This window comes from Symphalangus syndactylus, chromosome 1, assembly GCF_028878055.3.
Source record: "Symphalangus syndactylus isolate Jambi chromosome 1, NHGRI_mSymSyn1-v2.1_pri, whole genome shotgun sequence".
Taxonomy (NCBI): Eukaryota; Metazoa; Chordata; class Mammalia; order Primates; family Hylobatidae; genus Symphalangus; species Symphalangus syndactylus.
In genome coordinates, this window is record NC_072423.2 from 97358973 (window position 1) to 97378646 (window position 19674).

At 48.4% G+C, this 19674-nt stretch overlaps 1 protein-coding gene across 4 annotated transcripts in view; it reads right to left on the reverse strand.

The window, feature by feature from the left end:
• Nucleotides 1–19674, reverse strand: part of CPT1A (carnitine palmitoyltransferase 1A) — a 92844-nt gene that overhangs the window by 36479 nt on the left and 36691 nt on the right. For all 4 annotated transcript variants that reach the window (XM_055270798.2, XM_063644419.1, XM_055270788.2 and 1 more), the window contains 5 exons: nucleotides 17302–17403; nucleotides 12693–12830; nucleotides 10298–10375; nucleotides 8249–8356; nucleotides 6762–6849 (listed from right to left, as the gene is read on the reverse strand). In XM_055270798.2, coding sequence (XP_055126773.1) covers nucleotides 6762–6849; nucleotides 8249–8356; nucleotides 10298–10375; nucleotides 12693–12830; nucleotides 17302–17403 — 514 coding nt within the window. The remainder of the gene's footprint in view (nucleotides 1–6761; nucleotides 6850–8248; nucleotides 8357–10297; nucleotides 10376–12692; nucleotides 12831–17301; nucleotides 17404–19674) is intronic.

Sequence of the window (19674 nt, forward strand, 5' to 3'; positions counted from 1 at the left end):
AAACCTCGTCTCTACTAAAAAATTACAAAAATTAGCCAGATGTAGTGGCGGACACCTGTAGTCCTGGCTACTTGGGAGGCTGGAGCAGGAGAATCACTTGAACCCAGGAGTTGGAGGTTGCAGTGAGCCGAGATTGTGCACTGCACTCCAGCCTGGGTGATAGAATGAGACTCAGTCTCAAAAAAAAAAAAAAAAAAAGGGAGAGTTTAGGACACACACAGAGGGATGACCATGTAAGGACACTGGGAGATGATTGTCCAAGGAGAGAGGCCTACAGAAGGAACCACCTCTGCCAACACCTTGATGTTGGAGTTCCAGCCTCCAGAATTGTGAGAAAGTCACTGTGTGTTGCTGAAGCCATGCGGTCTGTGGTATTTGTTATGGTGGCCTGAGGAAACTTACATGCTGCATAACCAACAACTTGAAAATATTCTTGAAAAGGAACAAAGCAATAGAGGTGCTTAGAAACAGCTCGAACAAATGATGTGCAAGACCTTTATGGAGAAAAGTATGATATTTTATTAAAATCGCCTAAAAAACAAAAAAGGGGCCAGGCGCAGTGGCTCATGCCTGTAATCCCAGCACTTTGGGAGGCCGAGGTGGGCAGATCACTTGAGGCCAGGAGTTTGAGATCAGCCTGGCCAGCATGGTGAAACCCCGTCTCTACTAAAAATACAAAAATTAGCCGGGCTTGGTGGCGCGAGTGCCTGTAATCTCAGCTACTAGGGAGGCTGAGGCAGGAGAATCGCTTGAACCTGGGAGGTGGGGTTTGCAGTGAGCCAAGATTGCACCGCTGCACTCCAGCCTCGGCAACAGAGTGAGACTCAGTTTCAAAAAAACAAAAACGACAAACAAAAATAAAAAATAAAAGCAGAATGTCTGGAATATATAAAGACTTTCTACAAATCAATAAGGAAAAGATATACACCCATTTTTAAAAAATATACAAAATATACGAACAATATTCTCAACAGAAGAAACCCAAGTGTCCAGTGAACATTTTAAAAGTTGCTAACCCATTTGGCAAAAATGAAGGGAAAAGGGTATTTTATAGATTGCTGGGGACGCGAAAGTTGGTAAAATCACTTTGAGGGAAATTTGTCCATGCCAGTAAGACTGGAAATGTCCACCAGGGCAGCCGGCGAGCCAGTTCTAGGTGCCTGCTCTACAGACGGTTTGACCAACGCACGCAGGGGAGAAACATACACAGAATTCACTAAGTGTCACTTAGAAAGGAAAACAGGAAGGAAAGAAAAGCGTTCACATACTGGAATTGTTTTGATACTATAACGAAGTACACCATAAATATCAATAATGATTGTACTGCAGTGGTGAGATTAGGGCTGTATCTTCTACTAAAAGATTTTCTAAATTTTGGGAGTAATTCCATTATATAGCAATATATATTATTAAATAGAAAAATGCCAGAACTTAAGACCCTTAAGATAAGTCTATACCTCTTTCCCTTTTTTTATTTTGGGGAATTTGAATAGTCTAATTGGTGAGGATTGTGACTGATGGGATCCTCCGGTGGGGACGTCTGAGAAAGTGGGTGGGGCTTTGCCCATTGATCACCAATGAATGGCATTGCACGTGGTCATATACATTTACATTTCTTTATTTTTTTTTTTTTGATAGGGTCTTGCTCTGTTGCCCAGGCTGGAGTGCAGTGGTGCGATCTCAGCTTACTGCAACCTCCTCCTCCCAGGTTCAAGTGATTCTCCTGCCTCAGCCTCCTGAGTAGCTGGGATTACAGACATCTGCTACCATGCCTGGCTAATTTTTGTGGGTTTTTTTTTAGTAGAGGTGGGGTTTCACCATGTTGGCCAGGATGGTCTCGAACTCCTGACCTCAAGTGATCCACTGACCTCAGCCTCCCAAAGTGCTGGAATTACAGGTGTGAGCCACTGTGCCCAGCCTCTAACATTTACATTTCTTTTTCTGTTTTTCTTTGTCTTTTTTTGAGACAGGGTCTCTGATATAGTTTGGCTCTGCGTCCCCACCCAAATCTCATCTCAAATTGTAATCCCCACACGTTGAGGGAGGGACCTATAATCCTCACGTGTCAAGGGAGCAGGCGATTGGATCATGGGGGTGGCGGGTGATTGGACCATGGGGGTGGTGGGTGATGATTGGATCATGGGGGTGGCGGGTGATTGGATCATGGGGGGGTGGTTGGATCATGGGGGTGGCGGGTGATGATTGGATCATGGGGGTGGCAGGTGATTGGATCATGGGGGTGGCAGGTGATGATTGGATCATGGGGGTGGTGGGTGATTGGATCATGGGGGTGGCAGGTGATTGGATCATGGGGATGGCAAGTGATGATTGGATCATGGGGGTGGTGGGTGATGATTGGATCATGGGGGTGGCAGGTGATTGGATCATGGGGGTGGCAGGTGATGACTGGATCATGGGGGTGGCAGGTGATGACTGGATCATGAGGGTGGCAGGTGATTGGATCATGGGGGTGGCAGGTGATTGGATCATGGGGGTGGCAGGTGATGATTGGATCACGAGGGTGGCAGGTGATTGGATCATGGGGGTGGTGGGTGATTGGATCATGGGGGTGGCGGGTGATTGGATCATGGGGGCAGCTTCCCCCATGCTGTCCTCGTGAGTGAGTGAGTTCTCAGGAGATCAGTGGTTTTATAAGTATTTGGAAGTTCCTCCTTCACCCTTCTCTTTCCTTTCGATTTGTGAGGAAGGTGCCTGCTTCCCCTTCCACCATGATTGTAAGTTTCTGAGGCCTCCCCAGCCATGTGGAACTGTGAATCAATTAAACCTCTTTCTTTTATAAATTACCTGGTCTCAGGTATTTCTCTACAGCAGTGTGGAGACGGACTAATATAGTCTCTCTCTGTTGCCCAGGCTGGAGTGCAGTGGTGCCATCATGGCTCACTGTAGCCTCAACCTCCTGGGCTCAAGCGATCTTCCCACCTCAGCCTCCCAAGTAGCTGGGACTACAGGTGCACCACCATGCCCAGGTAATTTTTTGTGTATTTTTTGTAGAGATGAGGTTTCATCATGTTGTCCAGACTGGTCTCAAACTCCTGGACTCAGGCAATCCATCCATCTCAGCCTCCCAAAGTGCTGGGATTGCAGGCGTGAGCCACCACTCCCAGCCTTTGTATTTACATTTCTTTCATTCCCAGTGATGTTGAATGCTTTTCTATAACTCATTAAACATTTCTCCTTCCAGGGGTGCCCATCATTTCCTTTCCAATTAGGATCTTCATGGTTTTCTGGCAGATTTATAAGAACTCTTTATATATTAACCCTGTTCTCTGTTGTGAGCACTTACCCTCAATTTTGTTATCTACCTTTTAAAACAGTTTGAAGTATTTTTGGAATATAGGAAACTAAAATCTTTACATTACAATATTTGGGTTTTTCCGTTGTTGTAATGAGTTGAGCTGTGTCTCCCCAAAAGATATGTCCATGTTCTAGCCCCGGTACCTGTGAGAAACTTATTTCTTAATCGGAAGTATGGTCTTTTTTTTCTTTTTTGTTTTTTCTTTTTTTGAGACAGGGTCTCATTCTGTCACCCAGGCTAAGTGCAGTGGTGTGATCACAGCTCAGCTCACTACAGTCTCCACCTCCCAGGCTCAAGTGATCCTCCCTGCTCAGCCTCCTGAGTAGCTGGGACCACAGGTACACACCACTATGTCCGACTAATTTTTGTATTTTTTGTAGAGATGGGGTTTTGCCATGTTGCCCAGGCTGGTCTCAAACTCCTGGGCTCAGGTGATCCACCCACCTCAGCCTCCCAATGTGCTGGGATTACAGGCGTGAGCCACCGCATCTGGCCTGGAAATAGGGTCTTTGTTGATATAATTCAATATTAAGATGAGGTCATACTGGACTAGGGTGGACCCCAAATCCAATGACTGTTGTCCTTGTAAGAGAGACACGCAGACACAGAGGTGAGGGCCAAGGTGACATGGAGGCAGAGAACGGACTGATGTGCCTACAAGCCAAGGAGCACCTGGACCCCCCAGAAGCTGGAAGAGGCATAAAGGCCTCCCCCAGAGCCTTCGAAAAGAACATGGCCCTGCTGATACCTTGATCTCGGATTCTGGCCTCCAGAGCTGTGGCAGAAAAAACTTCTTTGTCTTAAGACATCCAGTTTGTGGTCATTTATTCCAGCAGCCCCAGGAAACTGATTCAGGTATCAGGCTCGGAATAGGTGTCCAGGTACACTAAGTAACTAGGTTTTATCCCTGCATTTCCCTTGTTGATTGATTTATTTTATTTTTATTTTATATACTTTTTTTTGAGATGGGGTCTCACTCTGTCACTCAAGCTGGAGTGCAGTGGCATGATCTTGGCTCACTGCAACCTCCACCTCCCGGGTTCAAGCAATCCTCCTACCTCTGCCTCCTGAGTAGCTGGGATTACAGGTGTGTGCCACCACACCCGGCTAATTTTTGTATTTTTAGTAGAGATGGGGTTTCACCATGTTGGCCAGGCTGGTGTCAAACTCCTGACCTCAGGTGATCCACCTGCCTTGGCCTCCCAAAGTGCTGGGATTACAGGAATGAGCCTTTGTGCCTGGCCTCCCTTGTTTATTTTTTTAAACACATAAATATTTACCTCCTGGAATCACTGTCAGTGTAGGCCACATGTCCCAAACTTAAATGATCTTAAGGACGTCCCCATACTATGGTGCTGACTGAGAGCAGGTGGCAGCCTCCCTGAGACACCCTGACCCGCTTCCCTTTGTGGACACTGCCTGCCCTGGTCAGTGGAGGGGCAACTGCCCCTCCAATCAGGGAGACACTGTGTAGGGATGGAGAGAACCAACTTCACTTTCCTCCACCTCGTTGCCCAACTGCCCCAGGACTGCTGTTGGCCAACACATCTGTTTTTCACATGGTGAGCTGCAGGGCAATGGACGACAGCGCGTGGCAGGAAGAGAGGAGGGGTTTAGCCAGAAACACTGTGAAATCCATGAACACACGTGCAGTGGGTTCTTTTTTGTTTTTTTGAGATGGAGTTTCGCTCTTGTTGCCCAGGCAGGAGTGCAGTGGCACAATCTCAGTTCACTGCAACCTCCACCTCCCATATTCAAGTGATTCTCCTGCCTCAGCCTCCCAAGTAGCTGGGATTACGGGTGCCCACCACCACACCTGGCTAATTTCGTATTTTTAGTAGAGATGGGGTTTTCGCCATGTTGGCCAGGCTGGTCTTGAACTCCTGACATCAGGTGATCCACCCACCTCAGCCTCCCAAAGTGCTGGGATTACAGGTGTGAGCCACCGCGCCCGGCCAGAATGAGTTTTTAGAGAACCTCTGACGGCAGGATCAGAGGAAAGGGGAGAATCTACTTAGGAAAGCCCATTCAGAGGCCAGCTTTTGTGCAAGGATACAGCAAAGGCTCCCCAACGACTACCACAGTGCACACTACTGACTAGGGCTTGGTCTGGAATATTGACTAGGGCTTGGTCTGGAATATTGACTAGGGCTTGGTCTGGAAGGACTGGGCTGCAAAAAGACACTCAAAACTGCAGGTCAGGCTGGGCGCGGTGGCTCACACCTGTAATCCCAGCACTTTGGGCGGTTGAGGCGGGTGGATCACGAGGTCAGGGGATCAAGACCATCCTGACTAACACAGTGAAACCCCGTCTCCTAAAAATATAAAAAATTAGCTGGGCGTGGTGGCGGGCGCCTATAGTCCCAGCTACTCAGGAGGCTGATGCAGGAGAATGGCGTGAACTCGGGAGGCGGAGGTTGCAGTGAGCGAACATCGTGCCACCGCACTCCAGCCTGGGCGACAGAGCGAGACTCCGTCTAAAAAAAAAAAAAAAAACCGCAGGTCAGCTCTGGCCCTTTCCAGCCAGCTTCCCAAGCATCCCGGAGGCCCGCCCGTCATACAGGCCTGCCATGGTGGTCTTGGGCTGTAGCTCATCAAGTGTCTCTGGGTAGTTCCCCATCCACAGGCACCTGGGGAAATGGAGGCCATGGACGGCACAGCCTGGGCCTGGGCCTGGCCTGGATGTTCCCCACGGTGCCTGTTCTCCCTCCCTGTCATTCTCAAGGACGTCCCAGTTTAGACGGTGGCTTATGTGGCCACCCTGCCCAGGTCAGACAGCTGATAAAGGAGTGGCTGGAACACAAATCCACCTTTCTGAGCACGACCCAGTGTGCATTCCATCACAAACCCGGCCTGTGAACCAGAGCAAAATGCCCCTGAGGAATCCAGACTCAGGAAAAAAACACTCAGCTGCGCGTGACTCATGCCTGTAATCCCGGCACTTCCATAGGCCGAAGCGGGCAGATCACTTGAGTCCAGGAGTTTGAGACCAGCCTGGGCAACACGGCAAAACCTCATCTCTATAAAAAATGCAAATATTAGCCAGGCATGATGCATGTGCCTGTGGTCCCAGCTACTGGGGAGGCTAAGAAGGGAGGATTTCTTGAGCTCAGGAGGTGGAGGCTGAAGTGAGCCGTGATCATGTCACTATACTCCAGCCTGGGTGGCAGAGAGAGACCTCGTCTCAAAATAAATAAATAAATCAAACACTCTATCAGACAGTCAGCAGTCTTCAACCAAACAGAAATTAAAATCTGGAAATAAGTCAACAACAGTGTCCAGGCCTAAGAAAGACAAAGGAAATTCAGCAGAAGGAATGTTCACCAGCCTACAATCTCAGGAAGGGTCAGCAAAAATCAATTTGGCCCCTTTGACACTTCCTTATTCTGAGCACAGGGATGGAAATAGCCGATTCCCCAGGGAGCCCGGAAGAAGCTTCACTCACCTGTCTCCTCTCCTGGGATCCGGGAAGTATTAAACATCCGCTCCCACTGAGCGGAGCAGAGTGGAATCGTGGATCCCAAAAGACGAATCTGTAACAAAAGTATATTTCAAACCAACAACGAAAATCCCACAGAAGAAAAGCAGCAAGTTGGCCAGGTGCAGTGGCTCACGCCTGTAATCCCAACACTTTGGGAGGCCGAGGCGGGCGGATCACGAGGTCAGGAGATCGAGACCATCCTGGCTAACACGGTGAAACCCTGTCTCTACTAAAATACAAAAAAATTAGCCGGGCATGGTGTCGGGTGCTTGTAGTCCCAGCTACTCCGGAGGCTGAGGCAGGAGAATGGCGTGAACCCGGGAGGTGGAGTTTGCAGTGAGCCGAGATTGCGCCACTGCACTCCAGCCTGGACAACAGAGCGAGACTCCGTCTCAAAAAACAAACAAACAAACACAAAAGAAAAGCAGCAAGCAGCAAGTTAAGACCACATGGAAATGGAAATGCTGAATGTGTTTTCTGTGCAAATTGCTTGGTTTGACTTCCTCTTTTCCAATGGCTCCCTGGAATGATTCGTTGGGGGACTCGTTCAACCATGCCAGGGTGCAACTTCCTGCACAGTTAAATCTTAACACATTCTAATCGATTATTGATAACTGACACTTAAAACCAAAGAAAAATTTCAGGAAGAAAAGTCTTGTTTCTTACGAGCAACTCACCAGCTAGTATTAGTTCAAAAACAGGAGATTCTACAAAGGGCAGATTACAGAACTGAAGTACAACAGATGCATATTCACTTAGGAGACACAAGGAGAATTAAATCTCAAAATAATTAGGCTGGGTGAAAGAAACTAGAATTTAGAAAAAAAGAGTGCATACTGTATGATTCCACTTACATAAAGCTTTAAAAATTGCAAACTAATCTAGAGTGACAGATAGTAGACCGGGGGGTCCAGGACCAGGTGGGAGGGAGAGATGACAAAGGGCAGAGGGGTTTTTGGGTTGACTGATGTATTCACCATCCTGAGTGCAGTGATGATGGTTTCTCAGATGCATCAATATATACACATCAGAAGTTATCAAACTCTACACTTTATTTTTTCATTTTTTTTTTTTTGAGATGGAGTTTCGCTCTTATCACCCAGGCTGGAGTGCAAAGGCATAATCTCGGCTCGCTGCAACCTCCGCCTCCTTGGTTCAAGCGATTCTCCTGCATCGGCCTCCCGTGTAGCTGGGATTACAGGAACATGCCACCACGCCCAGCTAATTTTTGTGTTTTTAGTAGAGATGGGGTTTCACTATGTTGGCCAGGCTGGTCTTGAACTGCTAACCTCAGCTGATCCACCTGCTTTGGCCTCCCAAAGTGCCAAGATTACAGGCATGAGACACTGTGCCCGGCCACAAACTGTATATTTTAAACATGTGCAATATGTCAATTATATCTCTGTAAAGCTGTTTGTAAAGAATTTTTTGAAAGCAATTTGTTTGCCTACTGGTTTGATTTCCTCCCGGTCCAGTTTGCGCCTGTAAAGCAGGATGGCATGGATGGCGTTGCCGGCTCTTGCTGCCTGAATATGAGTTGGAAGGATATACAGCAGATCCTGAAAAGTGAAAAAGGTGACATGGAGAGAATTTGCATAGGGAAAGATAAGCAAATTTAAACACATCACAGCACATCCTGCACGCTGTCAAAATATTTCTAGAGATGCATCAATATACACACATATTCAGTTATATCTGCGATGCTACAAAATAAATGGTAATTTGATTTTCTACACTTTGTCTTTGACTTTGTAAATGTTTTATGAGAACATAAGTCCTCTAAAACTCTTGGGCTATTAAAGATAACTATTTGCACCAAATACCCTTATATAACACAGAGAAAGGAAAGCAAAAATTAGTTGGGGAGCAATTAGACAATCAGGAAGTTTTCTGGATGAGACACAATGAAAGGTTGAAATAATTGTTTATATAGAGCTGTGCCTGCAGCTTTCTAAATTTTGAGACCTTGTTCCAAATGTCTACATTTTCCACAATTGGAAGAAAAGGCCAAGGAACACAGGTCTAACCTACATTTTGGAAGAGTCTGTGTCCACACTGTGTCCCCAATGATGTAGAAAGTGCTTCTGTTTGTGGGAAATAAACACAGGTCTCCTGGCGGGAAGGGCATCAGATAAACAGCTCACTTCCAAATAGAGCAGGAAAAGAAGTTCTACGGACTAAACTGACGGTTTTTCTTTGAGTTTGAGATTATTTCAGATGGGTAAAAAAAAAGTTAAGAGAAAAAGAAAGGAAAATTTTGAAATGAAGAAAAACAGAAAGAAAAAGCAAATGATAGGCCGGGTGCTCACGCCTGTAATCCAGCACTTTGGGAGACTGAGGTGCACGGATCACCTGAAGTCAGGAGTTTGAGACTAGCCTGGCCAACATGGCGAAACTCCATTTCTATTAAAAATACAAAAATTAGCCGAGCGTTGTGGCAGGTGCCTGTAATCTCAGCTACTCAGGAGGCTGAGGTAGGAGAATCGCTGGAACTCAGGAGGCAGAGGCTGCAGTGAGATGAATTGCACCAGTGTACTCCAGCCTCAGTGACAGAGTAAGACTCCATCTCAAAAAAAAAGTAAATGATTAAAAAATAAACGAGGGGAAAAAAATAAAAGGAAGTGAAGGAATGGAAGGAAAAGGAAAGAGAAGAGTTCTATTTGCCAGTTATTAAAGCAGTGGTCAAGAACCCAAATTGAGGGGCCTTCTAACCATCCATGCTTTGAAAGACAAAGCCCAGGAAACCAGAAACTACCATTGATGCACACCCCTCTGGCGTCTCAGAAAACAGTAGGGTGAAGCGCAGTGCACTGGTGGCAGGATCTTGACCAACCCACTGTCCCTGAGCTCTAGGGGTTCTGCAGGGATCTTAAGGCCGCTGTGGCACTAAGGTCCAGTGCTAAGCCATAAAAACAGCAGGACAGGCTGGGCATGGTGGCTCACATCTGTAATCCCAGCACTTAGGGAGGCTGAGGCAAGTGGATCACCTGAGGTCAGGAGTTCGAGACCAGCCTGGATAACATGGTGAAACCCCGTCTCTACCAACAATACAAAAATTAGCCGGGCATGGTGGTGGGCGCCTGTAATCCCAGCTACTTGGGAGGCCGAGGCAGGAGAATCACTTGAACCCAGGAGGTGGAGGCAGCAGTGAGCCGAGATCGTGCCATTGCACTCCAGCCTGGGGGACAAGAGCAAAGCTCCATCTCAAAACAAAACAAAAAAACAGCATGACAGGTACAGCACAGTGAGGAATTCCTGTTTGCCAGAAACTTATTTTTGCAACCCAAATCCCCCTGCAGTAGCAGAGCACCCTGGGCTACTAGGCTAATACTGAAGGGTACTCACAGGGTTCTCCGGCCTGGAAGCAGGACAGAGAGGAGCATGAGCCAATCCCCAGAGCTTTCCCAGGCCATCCACAGGCCTGTGAAGACGCCACCTCTGTGGACAGACCCGCCGCCCCACCGTCCTCGTCAGACAGCAGCCCGGGCGGGGGCACTCACCATGGCATAGTAGTTGCTGTTCACCATGAGCGGCCCTCGTCCTCGGAGGTAGATGTACTCCTCCCACCAGTCGCTCACCTAGTGGGCGCAAACACCAGACAAACCCGCAGGCTCAGCAGGGGCCAGGCAGGCTCCCTGGCAGCAGCCCAGAGCCACGGGGAAGGGCAGGCAGTGCTTTTGGCAGACATCTCGGCATCTAACGGGGGCCATTCCAGAACAGGGAACGCAGTCCTAACTAGACGGAATGTGACACCGTGGGAAATGAAAAGTGTTCTTTTTAAGTTGAGACAGGCAGAAAGAAGGTACATCACCTTCATTTTGTAGGTGGTTCAAAAGGGGAAAAAAAACCAAAGTGGGAGGACTGCTTGAGACCAGGAGTTCGAGACCAGGCTAGGCAACATAGCAAGGCTCTAAATCTACATTAAAAATAAAAATAATAAATAAAATAAAAATTTAAAAACGTTTAAAAGACTAAATGGAAAGGAAATCATAAATGTTTGACTGCTAACATGTTTTAGAAACCAATACTGTGGGCTAGGCATGGTGGCTCACACCTGTAATCTCAGCACTTTGGGAGGCTGAGACAGGAAGATCGCTTGATGCCAGGAGTTTGAAGCCAGCCTGGGCAACATAGCAAGGTTCCATCTCTCCAAAAAAAATTTAAGAAATTAGCCAGGTGTGGTGGCTCACGCCTGTAGTCTCAGCTACTTGGGAGGCTAAGGCAGGAGGGTCACTTGAGCCCAGGGGTTTGAGGCAACAGTGAGCTATGATTGTGCCACTGCATTCCAGCCTGGGCAACAGAGCAAGACCCTCTCTCAAATAAAAGAAAACAGAAACAAAGGCCAGGTGTGGTGGCTCATGCCTGTCATCCCAGCACTTTGGGAGACTGAGGCGGGCTGATCACTTGAGGTTAGGAGTTCCGGACCTGCCTGGCCAACATGATGAAACCCCATCTCTACTAAAAATACAAAAACTAGACGGGTGTGGTGGCAGGTGCCTGTAGTCCCAGCTACTCAGGAGGCTGAGGCAGAAGAATTGCTTGAATCTGGGAGGCAGAGCTTGCAGTGAGCTGAGGTCGCTCCACTGCACTGCAGCCTGGTGACGAGTGAGACTTTGTCTCAGAAACAAAAGAAAACAAAACAAAACAACAATGAAAAAACCAATGTTATGCAAAATTGCTCCACAGACTGCTTCTCGTCTTCCTGCTTCCCAGGTCTCCCTGAAGAAACCACCGTCTCAGTCCGTGGCACTAACCTGGCGTTCCGCGGGTGTTGTTTCTATTCCCTGGCACATGTGTCCTGAGGCCACCCAGAGGCAGTGCCCCTCAACCACCTCACAGCTGCTGTCCCTTCACAGCCTGCTGGACCCAGGGATCGCTTCCTTTTCAGCTTTGTGCTGAAACACACGTACCTACAGAATAGTGCCCATGAAAGGGTCTCGTGTGCGGAGAGCTGTGCAGAGCTGATGTTTACCAGTCTAGCACACCCGTGCAGCCAGCGAACATGCCCGGCCCCCTGGGGCTCGGAGACCCCTCCAGGCACCGCCCATCCACCCACGATGCAACTTCTAGCATCACCTGCTGGTTCTGTCAGGGTCACTTTGGACACCTTCTCTTCCGTGTTAGTTGTTCCTCAAAGCTAGACTCCCTCCCTTGCTTCGTCTGCCAGAGGCCTGCTCTCGCCCTCCCAGCACGTGGAAGCCCAGCTAGCTCCCCACACACAGGGGGCCAGCTAAGATGCTCCGGTGAAGGAGATGCTCCTGGGACCACTGAGCCACACTCAACCCCAGGGAGGGGCGATCAGCACCGCCCTATCCCACACCATCCCTGCATCCACCAGCGAGCTCGGGAAGGATGCCCTTGGAATCAAGATAAACCAAAGAGGAGGATGGGAGCAGGTCTCTGGGGCAGCATGGCACTGCTGCAGGAGGAACAGCTCACAGGAGGACTCTCCGGGAAAGAGGGACAGGGAGTGGGAGAGGGAGAGGAAGAGGCAGAAGATTCCTGCGTGCAAAACACAGCATCGTGCCGGTGCACCTGCACTCAGGGTATAACTGTCACTGTAGGCTGGGTTGGTGGCTTATGCCTGTGATCCCAGCATTTTGGGAGGCCGAGGTAGGAGGATCACTTGAGCCCAGGAGTTTGAGACCAGCCTGGTCAACAGAGTGAGACCCTGTCTCTACAAAAAATCCAAAAACCAAGAAACTGTCACTAACTACATGTCAGTCCTAACACACACATCCCACTCTGCACGCAGGTAAAACTATAGCTGTAACTTCCTAGGGTGTGATTTTGGCTAATCAAAACTGTCGTTTCAGCCCTGTTATCCCTGCCCCTCAAAATTAGCATCTTCATACAGAGAAATTTCATCAAGAAAAACTGTGTATACAGACTTACGTAATTTGTGGCCCACCAGGATTTTAACTTCAAATACCACTGTAATCTTGGTCCAAGACTGACAGCAAAATCTTGAGCAAGTGCCGTCATCCGTTTGAAGTCTTCTTCCTTCATAAGAGGCCTCACCGACTCTAGATACTGGGATTATCGGGAAAAAAAATCACCCAAGTTAAAACATATTAATCAAAGCCTATGTTTGCCTCACTTGTGCCTTAGGAAAAGTTCTAACACATTGAAAAGCTTTTAGGCTGGGCATGGTGGCTCATGCTTGTAATCCCAGCACTTTGAGAGGTCAAGGCCAGTGGATCGCTTGAGCTCAGGAGTTCAAGACCAGCCTAGGCAACATGGTGAAACACCATCTCTACAAAAAACAAGACAAAAATTAGCTGGGCATGGTGGTGCATGTCTGTGGTCCCAGCTACCTGGGGGACTGAGGTGGGAGGATCGCTTGAGCCCAGAAGGTTGAGGCTGCAGTGAGCCACGATCATGCCACTGCACCCTAGCCTGGGCAACAGAGTGAGACTCTATCTCAAACATAAAAAAGAAAAACTTTAGACTCTTCCCCCAAGTTGGTCTTGGCAGTCCTTAGACAGGTAAACTCCCTTCTATGCTAAATGGTGTCACAGGGTAATGATAATTTAACAATTAAACTTTTTCTTCCTTTATTAGTCCCAAATCCTGCATCACCAGAAAATCCCATTAAATTTTTAGAATTTAAAATAAATTCTAGAGTTGACAAGAAAAGTTAACAAGGAAATTTCAAGAATGTCTCTTATCTATTATTTGGCCCTTAATAAAAGATCTGTTCTGACCTAAGTAAGCTTTGATGACCTGTGATGGTGACCATGAGATGGGGCATAGTCATGCTGAGAGCTGGGTGCTGGGGCTGGGCAGGTGCTCAGGCAGCAGGACGGGAACGAGGGGCTGGAATAGGTCACGGAGCCAGGCCAATGCCAGGGCCCCAGGTTCAGGGTTTTCAGCCCCCACCCCGCCTCATCCTTTTACATGTGCTACGTTGGTTGAACAAATGCTCAGAGGTGGAAACACAGAGAGCAACTGTTTAAAAAGACACTCAAAAGCTTCTGCTACACACCTAGGCAAGCTCTTACAGAAAGTAACACTGGTCAAGGTGCACTAGCTCACACCTGTAATCCCAGCACTTTGAGAGGCTAAGGAATGCAGAGTGCTTGAGCAAGTTCTTGACCAAGCAATCTTGACCAGTTCAAGACCAGCCTGGGCAAACAGAGTGAGACCCCGTCTCTGCAAAAAAAAAAAAAAAAAAAAAAAAAAAAAAAAAATTGTCTCCCCCAACAACAACAAAAAGTAAAACTGCTGCTAACCCCACAATTTGTCATGAAATATTTTAATCCGACAAGTTGTCTGCTATAAAAAACAAAGCCTTGGTGCAATAGTAATCTCTCTAGGGTCCCTCCCTATACATTGAAAAGTAAGACCCCACTCCCTTAAAAGGTCCAGCTGTGGCTGGGCATGGTGGCTAATGCCTGTAACCCCAGCACTTTGGGAGGCTGAATCAGGAGGATTGCTTGAGCCCAGGAGTTCAAGACCAGCCTGGGCAACAAAAAAGTATTTGCAGGCATAGTGGTGCACACCTGTGGCCTCAACTACTTGGGAGGCTAAGGCAGGAGGATCACTCGGGCCCAGGAATTCAAGGCTGCAGTGAGCTAGGACGGTGTCACTGCATTCCAGCCTGGGCAAGAGAGTGAGACTCTGTCTCCAAAAAAAAGGGGGCAGGGGCAGTTGTCAAGCATGTTGAGGCTTATTCAAAGTAAAATGCCTGTGAATGAGACAGAGAATCATGCCCTGAATGAGGTGAAGTGGAACCCTGAGCTCTGCAACACAGACAGAGGTCACTGAAGGTCAAGCATCTCACCCTCACCCCATCCTGCCAGTGGAACAGGGGCTGTCATCAGCCCTGATTCGTAAGCGTGGGCACAGAAGAGGAGAGATGGGGTGGGCCAGGTATGGTGGCTTGTGCCTGTAATCCCAGTATTTTGGGAGGCCGAGGTGGGTGGATCACTTGAGGCCAGGAGTTCGAGACCAGCCTGGCCAACATAGTAAAATCCTGTCTCTACTAAAAAATACAAAAATTAGCCGGGCGTGGTGGCGCACACCTGTAATCCCAGCTACTCGGGAGGCTGAGGCAAGAGAATTGTTTGAACCTGGGAGATGGAGGCTGCAATGAGCTGAGATCATGCCACTGCACCTTAGCTTGGGCGACAGAGCAAGATTCCATCTAAAAATAAAAAATAAAAAAAATAAGAGCAGAGATGGGAAGAAACTGACCAAGGCCAACAGGAGGGACTCAATAACCAAGCCTGGATTCAAACCCTTAACCCGAGAAGTTTTTGCTTATTATAGTTTTAAAATTGGGGTCCCAGGACGTGGAAAAACTAAAGCACCCATGCACTGCAGGTTAGAATGCAAAATGGTGCAGCTGCGTGAGAGTCTCGTGGTTCCTCAACGAGTTACCACGGAATTCCCATGAGCCAGCAATTCCACTTCTGGATATGTCCCCAACAGCGGATGAACAGGTCAATAAACTGTGGTCCTGTGGTCCTTCCATACAATGGAATATTATTTAGCCATAAAAAGGGATGAAGTTCATCCATGCTACAACATGGGTGAACCCTAAAGACATGCTAGTCACAAAAGGCCACATGATTCCATTTATGTGAAATGTCCAGAACAGGCAAATCCATAGAGACAGACAGGATATTAGTGGTTCTGAGGGGCTGGGAGAGGGAGGTAGAAGAATGGGGAGTGACTGCTTGGTGGCTATGAGCTTTCGGGTGATGAAAAGTCCTGGAATGAGACAGCAGTGAGGGCTGCATGACATTATAAATGTACTTAGTGCCCCTGAACTGTACACTTGAAAGTGGTTAACAGTACAATTCATGTTGTGTACATTTTACCACAATTTTTTCAAAAAGAAAGAAATGGAGCTGCTCCCTATCCTTTTGTTCAATTAAAGAAAAAACAAGACCAAAGCAGGTAGATCATTTGAGCCCAGGAGTCAACACCAGCCTGGACAAGATAGTGAAACTCCGTCTCTGGAAAAAATAAAACAGGGCCAGGCGTGGTGGCTCATGCCTGTAATCCCAGCACTTAGGGAGGGCAAGGCAGGCAGATCACAAGGTCAGGAGATGGAAACCATCCTGGCTAACACAGTGAAACCCCGTCTCTACTAAAAATAAAAAAAAAAAAAATTAGCCGGGTGTGGTGGTGGGGGCCTGTAGTCCTAGCTACTCGGGAGGCTGAGGCAGGAGAATGGTGTGAACCCAGGAGGCGGAGCTTGCAGTGAGCTGAGATCACGCCACTGCACTCCAGCCTGGGTGACAAAACGAGATTCCATCTCAAAAAAAAAAAAATTGCCATATGTAGTGGCATGCACCTGTAGTCCCAGCTACTCAGGAGGCTGAAGTGGGAGGATCATTTGAGCCCAGGAAGTCGAGGCTGCGGTGAGCCAAGATCGAGCCACTGCACTCTAGCCTGGGCAACAGAGTGAGACCCTGTCTCAAAAAAAAAAAAAAAAAAATGAAAATGAAAAAGAAATGAGTAGTTTTGAGGATGAAATGACAGGCTTTCTAGGTAGTGCCTTGCCCTTAGGGGCCTGGCTTTGAAGTGGGGCTGGTGGGTCAAGAAGCAGCCTGTCCTCAGACCAGCTGGAAGCTGACAATCACCCCACCCTCAGCTGATGACCCTCACCAATCAGATCAAAAACATTCGCCACCTAGCAACAGATGAACAGATAAATAAAATATGGTCTAGCCATACGATGGAATACTATTCAGCCATAAGAAGGAAGGAAGTTCTGACACAGGCTGCTATGTGGATGAACTTTGAAGACACTACGCGGAGTGAAAGAAGCCAGCCACAAAAGGACAAATGTGATATGATGCCACTTATATGAGGTGCCTCAGATTGGCAAATACAGAGGCAGAAAGTAGAAGAGAAGTTACTAGGTGGGAGGAGGGAAGAATGGGGAGTGACTGCAATCATTTAATACAATGTTGTATTTAGCAATTATGTAAAATAGCAAAAACTGGCCTGGCGCAGTGGCTCATGCCTGTAATCCCAGAACTTTGGGAGGTCGAGGCGGGTGGATCACTTGAGGTCAGGAGTTCGAGACCAGCCTGGCCAACATGGTGAAATCCCGTCTCTACTAAAAATACAAAAATTAGCCAGGCGTGGTGGCAGGTGCCTGTAATCCCAGCTACTCGGGAGGCTGAGGCAGGAGAATCACTTGAACCCGGGAGGCAGAGGTTGCAGTGAGCTGAGATTGCACCACTGCATTCCAGCCTGGGTGACAGAGGGAGAGTCCAACACAAAAAATTAAATTAAATTAAAGCTTTAAAAAAATGCACCAAGCAGTTTCTCCATGCAACCTGACACTTTTTAAAAAACACCTAAGATGCAGCAGTGATGAATTGGGGAAAAAAAAAAAAAAGAGTTCCCATGAGAACCCTACCAGGCACACCGCTGAAGGCTACCTGAGCCAAATGACGGTGACCTAGTTCATCATAATTAAGACCTAAGCCTTAATCCACAGATGGCTGACATTTCAATGTGAGGCCTAAGCCACACCTACCCTGTTCACAGTGTCTTTGACAGCCGGGACCGGCAGGCGAGGCAGCGATGTCTGGAAGCTGTACAACATGGGTTTTCGGCCTGAAAAGATCTTGACCATACCCTGAAGAGAGAGAATTATGTTTTCAGTCTACTGCCAAACCACCATGAATGCACCTGTTCTCACCTGATCTCGGAAGCTAAGCAGGGTCAGGCCTGGTTAGTACTTGGATGGGAGAATTACAATTTCAAAGACAAGGCTATGTTAAAGATCCGAAGCCACCTTTCCAGTGCGCACAACGTGCCAGCCACTTACTGATTTCCTGTGTCGATTTATTTTTCATCTTGTCCATCTTCTACCCGCCCCATACTTAACATGTTCTAGCAAATAAACATATGACCCCGCCCTCCATGCCAATAAAAACCTGGGCAACATGGTAAAACCCCATCTCTACAAAAAATGAGCCAGGCATGGTGGCATGTGCCTGTTGTCCCAGCTACTTGGGAGGCTGAGGTGAAAGGATTGATTGAGCCCGGGAGGGTGATGCTGCAGTGAGCCGTGATCACACCACTGCACTTCAGCCTGGGTGACATAGTGAGACCCTATGTCAAAAAGCAAAACTAAAACAAACAAACCAAAAAACCAGATGGAATCAAAGCCAAGCCTGATGGAGGCCGTGAGATGTCGCTGCCAGCGTCGTGACTGGCCAGGACCCTGACTGTGCTTCTGCACCTAGGGTGGGTCTCACCCCACCTCCTTCTGCAAGGCCCTTAGTTTCGGGATGGGCTCCAGGCTCTAGGAACAGTGAGGAGGGTCAACGTGCCTGGCCCTGAACCAAGCCGAGGGGAAGCAGTGTCTTTCCTTCAGTCATTGCCAAGCCTCCCAGAGGGCACATCTGTGGCCCTTGGTTTTAGGCTGGATGATCAGGCCTGTATAAAAACCAGTCACCTCAATGCCAACCAAAACAAAGGCAGTCCTCGGGTCCAGGCGGGGAGTCCTGGTACCACAGGGCATTGGGACTCAGCTGAACCTCAGCTGCGAACCCACTGGAGGGAGTACCCTTTAGCCTGCTTTGCCAAGCGTGGGAGCCACCCCTGAGTCTCTTCTAGGTGTTAAATTCTGCTTCTCTAGAAATCAGAAATTTTATATCCAAATGGCAGAAAACTTATTTGAGATAAAAAATTGGTTTGGCTGGGTGCAGCGGCTCACGCCTGTTAATCCCAGCACTTTGGGAGGCCAAGGAGGGTGGATTGTTTGAGCCCAGGAATTTGAGACCACCTGGCCAACATGGCGAAACCCTGTCTCTATTAAAAATACAAAAAATTAGCTGGGCATGGTGGTGTGTGCCTGTGGTCCCAGCTACTGTGGAGGCTGAGGTGAGAGAATCGCTTGAGCCCGGGAGGCGGAGGTTGTAATGAGCCGAGATTGCACCACTGCACTCCAGCCTGGGTGACAGAGCAAGATGCTGTCTCAAAAAAAAAAAAATTTTTTTTTTGTTTGGCAAAGAGCAGAGTCCCGGTGTGTGGTGGGCACTGCAGTGACTCCCACGCTTCTCTCACAAGCAGGCTCCCACTAAGGTTGGGACAGCAGCCGCGTCCAGGCAGGCACCACTGCGGGGGCCACCCCGAGGCGACCGAGCAGAAGGGCCCCAGGGCCAAGGTCGGGGCAGACAAGAAACCAAAACAGACCCATGGCTTCGTATACACCGGCAGACCCACGGAGCAGCCCCATTCGAGAAAAATTCTGCAGAAAATGTTCTCGTGATTACCTGGTCCATTAGAACCCTTTAGGCCACTTGGCAAGACAGGGGTGAATAAAGCAGATGTTTCTTTACACATATCTGGCCCCAGAGACCCAGGTTGGGCTTGAGGTGCCAAGCGAAGCCCAAGGCCCAGGGCCATGACTACAATGGGCAGATGGTACACGGGGCACATGCCTGCCTGCAGGGGGTCACAGGGACCCCAGCCCCCAGATGGAGGTCTCGAAAGTCCAGAGATGATGCCCATCTTGGAGGGTTGATTTTCAGAAAAACTAAGCCGATAATTTTTTTTTTTGAGACAGGGTCTGGCTCTCTCGCCTAGGCTGGAGTGTAGTGACGCAACCACAGCTCACTGCAGCCTTGACCTCCTGGGCTCAAGCGATCCTCCCACCTCAGCCTCTCGAGTAGCTAGGATTACAGGCATGCACCACCATGCCTGGCTAATTTGCCTGGCTAATGTGCCTGGCTAATTTGCCTGGCTAATTTTTGTATTTTTAGTAGAGACGGGGTTTTGCCATGTTCCCCAGGCTGGTCTCAAACTCCTGAGCTCAGGTGGTTCACTGGGCTTGGCCTCCAAAAGTGCTGAGATTACAGCCATGAGCAGCCGTGCCCAGCCCCCGTAAAAAAATTTAAAT